This window comes from Ambystoma mexicanum, chromosome 4q (assembly GCF_040938575.1).
Source record: "Ambystoma mexicanum isolate Mex_15411 chromosome 4q, UKY_AmexF1_1, whole genome shotgun sequence".
Lineage (NCBI taxonomy): Eukaryota > Metazoa > Chordata > Amphibia > Caudata > Ambystomatidae > Ambystoma > Ambystoma mexicanum.
Genome location: NC_090928.1, coordinates 1,125,661,165 through 1,125,673,436, shown reverse-complemented (window position 1 = coordinate 1,125,673,436; position 12,272 = coordinate 1,125,661,165). Strand labels below are relative to the sequence as shown.

The following is a 12,272-nucleotide window of genomic DNA, read 5'->3' as shown; positions in this document are numbered from 1 at the left end:
CTCGTGTCTTTCTCTAACCTCCTAACCCAAGTCGAGGATCCTTTGTTCGTCCGTTTGGCGGGTTTCTGCCCAGAAGCCCTCCTTTCAGCGCCACTGAGTCTGGGGTGGGTCCATTGTGTGGGAGGGAGAGTAGGACCCCTGGACAGGGTTGCATCAGCAACCCATGTCGCACTCTATCCTGATAGGCTGGAGGTTTCTCCCACTACAGATGACCGCTCCACTGTGTGAGTGACAGCTAGGTTGTATGAATGGGGCTCTTTTTGCATAAAAGCAGGGTCCTGAGGACTGGAAGAGCAAGACGTTGCCACTGGAACTAAGAAGCGAAGAGGAGAGAAGCCAAAGACTTCGAGTGGATTGTGTCCTCCAACGTATTCCTCGGCGGCGGCTCCTCGACATACCGCCAGGCGGGCCCGCTCCTCGTCGCAGGAGGCCTACAGAGGACGCGGCAAGTCAGGGGGGATATCGGCGTCGCCAAGGCGGCAAGCCCGCTGCCAAGCAGGATTGAACTGGCCGAAGCGTCGGGCCCCCACCTGAGAACCCCGGTGGGAGGCCGACTGACGAATTTCATCAGTGTGGGAGTCCATCTCCACCGACCGTTGGGTGTTGGATGCCCTGGCCCGCGGGCACACTCTCGTTCCTAAAGAAGTGCCCCGCATTCCACCCGTGGCCAGGAAGGAAAACCACGTCCCGCAACTGCTGCTGGAAGTAAGGGCGATGCTGAAGAAATGGGCCATCAAGCTCATCCCAAAGAGGCTCCGGCGTTCCGGGGTTTACTCTCGATACTTCCTCGCACGAAAGAAGACCAGCGGGTGGCGACCCATTCTGGACCTTCGTCGTTTAAACAAGTACATCAAGTCACACAAGTTCCGGATGGTCACCCTCCAGCATGTGCTGGGGCAGCTGAAGGAAGGCGACTTCCTATCGTCGCTGGACTTCGAGGATGCATACTTCCACATCCTCATTCTAAAACGACACCGAAAGTTTCTCAGATTCATAGTCCAAGGGCGGCACTACCAGTTCACGGCCCTTCCCTTCGGATTGAAGTCGGCGCCCAGGGTATTCACCAAGTGCCTAGCATCGGTGGCGGCGCGTCTGCGCCTGCAGGGGATCCACGTCTACCCCTATCTTGCCGACTGGCTCATCGGAGCAAGGACAGGAAAACTCGCCTTCGAGCACACAACGAAGACCATCCAGCTGCTCGGGGACCTGGGATTCTTTGCGAAATCCCACCTGGTCCCGTCGCAGGTCGCCCTGTTCCTGGGAGCCAGGCTCGACACGGTGGCGCGAGTGGCCTCTCCATCGGAGGAAAGGATAAAGGCCATTCTGGGCAAGGTGCAGCAGCTGTCGACCATGGAGGTGGCCAGGGTGAGGTCCATCAAGTCCCTTCTCGGCATGATGTCCTCATGCATCTACCTTGTGCGCCTGTGCATGCTATCGATGCGTCCACTACAGGAGTTCCTCGACGCCCGTTGGATGCAAGCGGCGGGCAGCTTCGAAGACAGGATCTCGCTCAACGAGACCTTCTGCCAAGCGATCCGGTGGTGGGGTACCCGCACGCCTCTGGCGGCGGGTATGGACTTTCAGACCCCGGCACATCAGGAGATGGTGATGACGGGCGCCTCCCTGGAGGGATGGGAAGCGCACACCGGAGATCTCCACGCAAGAGGCCTCTGGCTCCCGGAGGAGAGGTCACTCCATATCAACGTACTGGAGCTTCGGGCCGTGTTCTGGGCCCTCAGGGCAAGGTGGTGAGGATTTTCACTGACAACACCACCACGATGTTCTATATTCGGAAGCAGGGAGGTACCAGATCCCCGGCCCTATCCAAGGAGGCGCGGGATCTGTGGCACTGGGCCGTCGCCCAGGGGATGGTTCTGGTGCCCTTACACCTGGCAGTAATAAAGAACACCATCGCTGACTCACTCAGCAGGGAGCTGCGCTCGTGCCACGAGTTGGAACTGCGGCAGGATCCAGTGGACCATCTATTCCAACGATGGGGCAATCCCCAGATCGATCTATTTGCGACGGCGACGAACGCCAAATGCCGGAGGTTCGCCATCAGGTTTCCCCAGCCGGGGAGCATGGGCGATGCCTTCTCCTTTCCCTGCGATTGCATGTTCCTGTATGCGTTCCCACCGTTGCCGCTGCGACTCATCAATCATTTCAGACGGTCCCGGTGCAGGATGATCCTTGTCGCACCGGCGTGGCCGAGACAGATCTGGTTCCCGGACCTTCTGGACATGTCAGTGTTCCCCCCTGCCCCCCCCCCCCCAGTCAAGCTGCCGACGGATGCGGATCTCCTCACCAGAGAAGGAGGCGCCATCCTCCACCATGACCCGGGGTCGCTGAACTTGCAGGTGTGACTCCTGCAGCACTAGAGTTTGGAGGGTACGATATCCCAGCGGACTGCAAGGAGGTGCTTGCAAGGGCCAGGGCGTCCTCGACTCTCAAGTGCTATGGACATAAGTGAAGAGGTTCACTGTCTGGTGCCACGCACAGAAGATTAACCCTCTGCGGAATACGGCCCCCTAGGTGCTGCCGTACCTACTGTCGCTGGCCAAGGCGGGGGTGGAAACACCTAGCAACGATTTCCCGCTACACCAGAACTCCATGACGGTCATCTATGTGGTCTCATCGCCTGAGAAGGCGTTTATGAAAGGACTGTTCTGATCATTCCCGCTGGTGAAGCCTCCAGCCCCGGTGTGGGAACTTGACGTGGTGCTGAGCAGGCTCATGGGGCCGCCATTTGAGCCTCTGGGTTCGGCACTGTTGAAGTTCCTGTCATGGAAGACAGCGTTTCTTGTGGCCATCACCTCCGCACGACGAGTGGGAGAGATCCAGGCCCTTTCCTGTAAACCTCCATACCTGACTTTCCACGAGACGAGGGTGGTGCTGAGGACGCACCCCTCCTTCATGCCCAAGGTGCCGTCGGACTTCCATCTCAACGAGCCCTTGGTGTTACCTGTTTTCTTCCCATCGCCTTCGTCGCCGGCCGAGAAGACTTTGCACTTGCTGGATGTAGCTAGAGCGCTGAAGTTGTACGCCGACTGAACGAAGAGTTTTCGGAAGACATCACAGCTGTTTGTGAACTTTGGACGTGTGAACCAAAGGAAGGCCCTCTCAAAGGCTTCCATTTCCAGATGGCTCTCCGGCTGCATCATGCACTGTCACCGGTTGGCAAACCGACCGTTGCCCGGCCGTCCGAGAGCCCATTCGACCAGAGCGATCGCTGCTACCACGGCGTTCCTATCTGGTGTGCCCCTGCTGGACATCTGCAGAGCTGCTACATGGAGGTCGACACACACCTTCATATGATTCTACTGCGTCGACCGGCATTCCAGGGAGGAGTCCAGGGTCGGCCATACAGTGCTGCGCAACCTGTTCGCCTGAAGTTGGGTCTGGTGAGGAGGTAAGAGATGCTTAATGTTGAGTTGATGTAATGCTTAATGTTGAGCCTTGCCACCTCCCGTGGTTGTGCATGTGTGTACTGCTATGTATTCTTATATTCATGAGCATGTGAATCCATGCCAGGCCCCATGCTGGAGAATGAACAAGTTACCTACCTGTAACTTTTGTTCCCCAGCATGGGTCTGGCATGGATTCACATGCAAACCCTCCCTCCTTCCCCTCTGCGGCTCTTCACTTGGTCCTACTGCCACTTTACGTGCTACCAAATCTGAGGATGGCTGCCAGGGGTTGGGCTTAGGGAGAGGGCAGTCATTGGCTGGGGGCAGTATGACCCAGAGACCAGTGATTGGTTACTACTAAGAAAGACAGATCAGAAACGAAACTGACACTGATTTTTTCTTTACCGGGGATTCCCAGCCTGACGACGGGGAATATTCATGAGCATGTCAATCCATGCCAGACCCATGCTGGAGAACAACTGTTAGAGGTAAGTATCTTATTCCTTACATTCCATAGTTGTGTTAGAAGTTTCACACAGCTCAGATGTACAATCTGGACACAATTGTCCCAAATGTGTATGTTCATTCGCATATAGTAGGCTGCTTGAAAGATGTCATGATTGCCAACGCGTTTCGGATAAAAAAAATCCTTCTTCAGGGCTAGTGAAGCCTATTTTAAGTTATATACGTCCACCTTCCGTGTCAAGATGTTTACCTGGAAGGTAACGCACAGAGACGGGGTATTGGGAGGAATTGTAGGTCATTAATTTATCGACGATAAAGTATAATGGTAAGGTGGCTAGACTGACCTTTGGTCCTCTCCGTAACTTCATAAAATCCTTGGGGGCTGTATTCCATCTCCAGACAGTGGTGGGTAATGTTAGGGAGAAATCTCATAAATGTGATAATTCCCTTCACCTTAGAGAACCCCAGCAACATTGCTGGATTTTGAGGACTGGAGAGTGTGAGCCTTTTTCCCAATCTCATGTATTTTGATGTGGCTTTTAGACAACTCCATAGGGATCATCTTTTCATGTGTGTTCCACAGCACCCTCAGTGCAGTGAAACAGGGAAGCCTTTCAGGCTCTTCTCTTGGATAAACTACTGTTTACCACAGAAAGTAAAGTAAAATTGACTACACTAGTCTTTTTTTAAATTCCTAGACCCAGCACACACTATCTTCCAATAGAGTGCTGGAGGGGTTGTTAGGGAGAATTCTCCTTCCAGGGCTAATTTCCCTCACCTAGTGAGTCCCCCAGCGCTTTGCTGGATTTCTGGAGTTAATTTTTTTCACCTGGTAAGAGTGTACATCCTTTTTCCACTCTTACATGTGTTTTGGCCTATGTGTTGTTACTCATTTTGTGATCTTGGGCACTGGAGCACACCACTCCAAGTGCCCCTGTTCTTGTATGCGTTACACTCACCTTTAGTGTAGTAACCCAGGGTTGTCTTTTTAGACTTCCCTCTGACTCCATTTCGCTGGGGCGGACTACTGTCCCCCAGAGAAAGGTAAAGTTGCCATTTACTTTACATAGTCATTTTTACCACAGACCCAGTACACCCCATCTTACATGGAGTACTGGAAAGGGCTAATCTGTACCCCTTTTCTGTCTGTACCTCCCTAAGCATTGTTTTGCTCTTTTAACATTTAGACTTGGCTGGTGGCAGTGGTATCTACCCTAACTTTTGTACCGCAATTATATTAGATAAACGTGGTACTGTTCTTGGCTATTCTATTAGCCTCGAACATAAACCCACTTGACCAAATCGTCTTCCTTTTGGCTCCGGTTGGGTTTATTCGCCATTTCTTTTTGTTAAAGTCCTTCTTGTGTTTTACTTTGCGCGGCAAACTAGGTTTGCCTTCTTTGTTCACCGTCTTTTGGCGGGCTTCTGCTGAGAAGCCGAGAAGCCCTCCTCTTGGCGCCTGGGTGTCTAGGTAGACTGAACGTGGGGAAGGGGTGTAGTCACCCCCTGCACAGGGTATCCTAGGAAACCCAAGTCACACTTTGCCATGATTGGCTGAGGTGGTTGTCCCGGCTTAACAACCCCCCTGCCGCATGATTGACAGCCAGGCTGTGTGAATGGGTGTTTTGCGAATAAAAGGCAGGTCTCTTGGGCTAGAAGTCAGAGTCGACTCTGGAACTACAAGGAACCGAAGAGAAGCGGAAAGAACGACGGCTGCTGCAACTACCCTGTCCCGGTGAAGCCCTGCTGCAGTCCTGAGCTATCTTCCTTTCAACAACTAAGAGGAGATCCAGTCCGTAGTCTTCTTCCCTTGAGCCTGGTGGGGATAAGCAGCTCATCTTCAGCCAGAGATCTCCGCCGTGGTCGTAATCGCTGCACACTGCTGTAGTGGTCCGGATAGCTACCTGCTGAGCCTCTCCTGCTTTTAAGGAGTACACCTTTGCGTTCTCACTGCTGCCGGCTTCATCCTTGTGTGGTGCAGACCCCCTTCAGACGTCCTCCTTCACAACGAAGCTCCAGGAATCGTGGGTCTGCGGGAAACCAACAGGAACAACTGCCAGGGCACCAGCTGCATTGTTGGAATAAGGTACTGTGTTCCACTTGAGGAAACTGGGTGAATCCCTTTTCTTCATCCTCAAGGCTCGTCCTCGTCTTCCCTCCTTCTTATAACTTTTGCCTCCGAACATTGACAATATGCAAGTACTTTTTGGCTACACTGAATCGTGAACTGTCTTAACGGTGTGATCTTCGGCACAGGTCTCCGGTGTCACCTAAACCTGGCTCCGACCCTTTGACTTTTGAACTCCTGTTTGAGTGTTTCTCGATACTGTCTACCTAACCTAATTTTTGCCTGTGATTTTTGCCTCCAACTCCCTCTGGGTATCTCCGGTGCTAAGTGTGTTTTTGTCCCGGTAGCATTTCATGTCACGGATACGCATTTATTTAGTAGACCGAACTGTCAAAAAGTGATCGCATCTGTATCCGCGGTATCGTGTTTTGTTCATAACACCGGTTCATTCAAACACAGGGTACTTACCTTGAGACTTACTGTACAAAGTGAATTGGTTAGTTGTAGTATATTTAACGTGTGGTTTTGTGTAAAGTTTAATAGAGGTGTTGTGTTTATAACTGATAGTTTAAAAATAAATGTGCTTATATTTTTTACCTGAAACCTTGAGTCAGTGTTTGCTTGAGTCAAAATAATTGTGGTCCCTTTATGTAATCTCCGCTACTGCTCATATACTCTTGAGATAAGCCTGGCTGCTCTGCTACTGCTACCACTATAACTTAGTAGTACAGGCTTGTACCAAAGGTAAAACTTTTATTGCCACCTGTCGTCTTAATCAGGTGTAGTGGTCCCTAAGGGCACTGCACAGGATTCTGCCTAACCAGGGTTACCTAGTATCTCCTATGTCTAGAAACGCATGTAGCAGTCCCCTGCTACCCTTTTCTCTCGAAATGGCTGGGGGCAGTGGTTTTACAACGAACTACCATGATTTCTCCCAACCGCGCACACCGGTAGCGTTAAATCGAGGGAGCCATGTTTTTTTTTTAAAATGGCGCCCAAGGCTCCTTTGTTTTAATGGGTCCCGGTCTTCTTTTTTCGCCATTTCTTTTTGGAAAGGTCCTTCTAGAGTTTGCCTCTGCGCGCCAACCCAGGTTTAGTCCCTTTGTTTCTATGTCTTTGGCGGGCTTCAGGACTGAAGACCGCCTCTGGCGCACGAGTGTCTGGGATGGGCAGAAAGGGATGCCCGAAACTCCCTGTGCTTAGTCTCATAGGAGACCCAAATGCACTCTGGCGTGATTGGCTGGCTGACTGTCTGGCAAGGACAAGCCACCCTGCTGGGTGAGTGGCAGCTGGGCTGGAATGAATTGGAGAAAACTGTTTAAAAGGCGAGTCTCTTGGCTTGGAAGGCAGAGTCGAGCACTGGAACGAAAGAACCGAAGACGAGCTGGAAGAGGGCGGCTGCTACAATACTGGACCTTTGGTTTGCCCGGTAGAGCCCTGCTGCAGGTCCGAATCGCCAAGTTCCCCTCGACAGAGAAGCCCTTCAAGGACGACTTCTTCCTTTGAATTGGTAGGACCAATCAACTAGTAAGCTACCCGGACACTATTCTCTGAGCTGGTTGTATTTTCCTCAGAGTGCTGCAGGAAACCAAATAGCCAGGGAGAAGGACTCCAGCTTGTGTGCTTGAAGACAGCTACCTAACTCGAAGAATTGCCAGTTTGCCAGCAGTCCCTGTGCAGTGCAGAAGTTCCCCGACATCCTCCCTCTTGTCCCCACGACTGAGGATCAGGAACAAAGAGATCTGCAGGAACTGCCAGGAACAGAAGTCTTCAGCTGCATCTTTTTCTTCAAAATAAGGTACTGTGAAAACACGACCGAGAGAACTTACCTCTCCCCGTGAAAGTTCATGGAACTTTGGCAACTTGCAGGCCTAATCAGCTTGTGACCCGACATATGAACCTTTCTTCCGTGAACTACCTCTGAGAACCGTGGCAAAGACTTTTCCATTTTAATACCTGAACCGTTTTTACCTATACAAGACTCTAGTCCATTGACTTTTTCCAACCTATTGCATTGAATCGACTCCTCTGGTGAACTCAAACTATTTTGCACTGTTTAAGAGTAACTGTAATAATCGTTTTATTAACTTATGCCTTTTTGCTCCTACTTCAAACGCTCTGAATGCCATTTTGCTCGTCCTTCAAAGTATTTTAAATGTTTCAGAACCGTTTAGTGGGAAATATTGTAGTATTTTATTCTGTGATATTGAATTCCTCCTTTTAGTGATTATTTTATAACTGACTCTGTAATGAAATAAGTGTTTTTACCAAAAAACCTTGAGTTTAAGTGTCTATCTGATTACTTGTGATTGTAGACCTCTGTGTAAAATCATTACAAGCTCAGATTACCTCTTGAGATAATCCTGGCTGCCCAGCTCGCTACCAAAACCTGTGTGGTAGAGACTTATACCAAAGGTTGTTTTTGCTTACACCTGTAGTCATAGTTGTTTGTAGTGGTCCTAGAGGGTACTGCATACAAACCTTGCCTAACCGGTAAAATGTGTCCTTAGCTGCCGCGAGGTCGCACCACAGGCGCTGATTAGTCGAGTCTCGGACTGGCTACCAGAATTGGAATCCTACAGAGCTTAGCAGGCCAGTATATTATGCCAGTTAGTGGTATATCTCAGAGGTCCAGGGACAGATAAAACTGTCTAGACCAAAAGAATACAATGAGAAAACCTTTGTCTAATCTAGGTGCTCACAGTGACATGTACAGATATAAAGTGGTCCCATCCAAATTGCATTAATTAGTTTAGATTGTACATATACTCCCAATTGTCAGTCTGCCCGTGTGTGGTCTAAAACCATATCAAGTTATGTGCAGTCGCTACATGGTAGATGCCATGTGCCCACTCTCATTCTATTCGCCCTTGCCATATAACATGCTCACTCTGCTCCGCCGAGTATAAGCGGATTGTGGCGTTCTATTCATGCAGGTGTCCGTTATGTGCTAAAGCGGACATCAGACTACACATTATGGTCAGCTTGACAATTGGGAGTATATGTAAAAATATTTTAACAAAATTAACTTGGATGTGGAATAATGCAGTGTCATCTGTAATAAATGAAAGCTCACAAGATAAGAGCATCACCGAACATTACTGAAAAAGTAGCAAGGCTAATGAGTGTAAATACAATAACAAAGGACCTACACGCCCACCATATCAGAAATTGTTGTAAAATCTGTCCCGAAGAACAGGCATGTTGAACTAAAATAGAGTTCAAATAGTGTGAAACATGCCTGCGACCATTTTTTGTCATAAGGAAGAAAACATTTTTTTTTATTTTTTTATTTTTTAAATGAGGAATGTGGTCATAGAATATTACACATCCAATGAAAGAAATGCAAAAGTATGAGACATTGCATGTCATCATTTATAATTTATTTATATAATTTATACATGTATCTAATTCTTTAAATTGTCTTGCTCACATAAGAGAGGAACAGTAATAAAGCGCATGTTCAATCCTCATAACATCAAAAGGGACATGTGATCAGATGTCCGACGGCCAACTTTTTTTTTCTTTTCAACCCCCCTTATACCACATACATATGCGGGGGGGCCCCACCCCCGCTCTCCTCCATACTATTAGTATATCCCATACCCTCCACATATATATATATATATGATATATATGGTGTAAGTGAGGGTTCGGGGGGGTAGTCGGAATTCTGGGTGCAACATTTTGGTACATTTCCCATCAAAACAGATGTCAAAATATAAGTTTGAGTGTGCCATCACACAAAAATAAAATAACCAAACTTCATATTTCAGGTCCTCATCAATTTGGTAATGCTGTTCGCTGAGATGAAAGTGAATGTGCGCGATGCACCTTCTTTGTCCATGATTCTGGTTAACTGCTTCCAACTCTTATATGTACTGGATGCTCTATGGAATGAGGTAAGTCAAATACTTTAGCAAAAGTAACATTTTAAGCATATAGTTAAAATCGAAAACATTGTGCAGCGCTTCAGATTTTGAGACAAAAGTTAAAATATGACTGCTGATTTTCACCATACCTACTCTCCAAAGCAGTCTAATTTCAGTCTTGCTCCCTCTGCAGGAGTTCCCATAGGCTTCCAGATTTGTTAACACCTTTCCCATCTCCCAGACTAAGCATTTTAATAGCCATCATCAGAGTATTCTTCTCACTTGTCAACTTTCGAATTTCATTTCTGATAATCTTCTCTCCTTGACTGATTTGGAATGTTCTGCTTAGTTTGTTAGTTTGTTTTACAAAAAGGCAATGCCCTACTCTTTCCAGGGCCAGGGATTTTTAAATAGTCAACACGAAAAATTGTCCCAACAGTAGTGTTTCAAAGCAGGAAATGATTTCCTATAACTTGTAAGGTGTAGAGTATAGGAGTCAAATTCAAAAGTAGATGCCCACAGCTATCCTAATGCAGATTTAGATTATTTATCTTTGTCCAGAATTAATCACTTCCAAAGGCATATTGATATTTTTTCTTTGCACCATACAGCATTATTTATTCTGTAAATATTTTGGCAAAGCATATCTATATATAAAAAAGACGCACGCAATTAATTTTGCATAACACTGTACAATGTATCAAATTCCACTCAGACGTACCAAAAATCCTTCAAATATTTGCTATTGACATTACCTACATAAAATTAAATTACACAGAGAAAAAAATGAATATAAGAGCACCTAATCCTCTAAAGAACCTGCTAGATGCAGGAAATCCCCTCTTTCTAGCTAATATACTATTGTTAGAAAACCCACCACAAGGGTCAAATTTCAGATTCGGGGGTCTACGTATAGCGCAGTACTTATGTACTAGTACTGGGAAGCCACAACTGTGTGTCTACAGGGATCACACATGGCCAATACGTTTCGGCTGTTATCCACATCATTCCACCTTCCTCAGGCCGAAAAAGGATTGTTTTACCAAAACCATTGTGAGGGGTAATCCACGAAACACATGTTGATTACGGCATTTAACAATGGTCCAGATCCCCTCCACCACGTGAAGATTTGAAAACTAGGGAGTTTTTGTTTAAAAGTGAGAGTACAGGGTCATGGCTCCATACTGATACTTGCACCAAAAGTAAAGATAGCAAGATAAATCCATCACCAAACCCATGTGTAGTGTTAAAATCTCTGAGTAGTATGTGAGGGAGTACCTGAAATGTTAAACTTACCCTCCGGTGAAGGTTCTCACCGCGAGGTACAGGAGGCAAAATCTTGCCCTTCAAGGAATGAAGATACATGCTACCTATGGTAAATTTTCCATAAAACCAGTTCTTATGTTCTATCGCCAAAAAGTAATGGCGACAATGACCTTTGGAAGTGAGGCTGGATTCAATATCAGAAAAATATTCTGGCAAGTTCTTGGTCAATTTTGGCAGAAAGTGTTTCACTCGCCAATGGGGGTCCCTGTGACCCTAATTAGATACGAATTTAGGCTACAGTCACTATATTCCATAGTTTTGTGGAAAACTATTGCTATGTGGAGAAAAATGCAGCTAATGCTGACAATAAGACCATACCAGATACTTGCCTCCAAATTAGGATCACAGTATAGAGGGCTCCTTGAGAGATGGACCAAGAAACTACAAGTTCAGTTAGCCCATTTAAACATCGACACAGATACCTTGTTAACCAATCCATGTGCCGCAAAGAAGAAATTGCTAGAAGGGGACTGAATTGCCACACAGGATAAACGTGGCAAATTCGTGACAGCTCTTAACCATGGTGGAGAAGATAGAGCACTGAACATCCTTCTGAAGGATATGGTAAAAAAAAAGTAATGCAGCACCTAAAACATCAGCCGGACACAAGTGACAAGCTGTATCGATTCTGTACCAAGGAAGTGGAATCTGTACAACATCTAGGTGCAAGATGCAAAACTCTAATTACAAAAGGTCTCACTTTTTGGGGAACTTTACCCAGGTAAATGGTGACATGGACACGTGGTGGTCATTGATGTTATCAGGAGGGAGTTATAAGCAAACGTGCAGTAGTGGACTACTTTGATAACATACTGAAGCCAATAGTTGGTTAATCTGGTGAGAAATTCTATGTTGGAAATTTGGGGGAAAGATGCGCTGGGAGCTTACTTAAATTGGTGTTTTAATTGGGTTCTTTTTTATTTCTTTTTTTGACAGGGTAAAAATGATATGATTAGAATGAATTGACAAATGCAAAATGTAAAATGAAGTTAGTAAGAAACTAATATTTCGAGTGGATTGTGTCCTCCAACGTATTCCTCATATTAGATGTATTCCATCCAGCTTTGCTGCTCTTCGGAAATTTTTTCGGCAGAGGGCGCCGTGCGTCGATGTCGTTTCGATGGTTCCCCGAAG

At 47.2% G+C, this 12,272-nt stretch overlaps 1 protein-coding gene across 1 annotated transcript in view; it reads left to right on the top strand.

Moving 5' to 3' along the window:
• LBR (lamin B receptor) overlaps positions 1-12,272 on the top strand; it is a 1,228,970-nt gene that overhangs the window by 976,211 nt on the left and 240,487 nt on the right. The window contains exon 10 of the mRNA XM_069608704.1: positions 9,717-9,842. Within this exon, the coding sequence (XP_069464805.1) occupies positions 9,717-9,842 (126 nt within the window). The remainder of the gene's footprint in view (positions 1-9,716; positions 9,843-12,272) is intronic.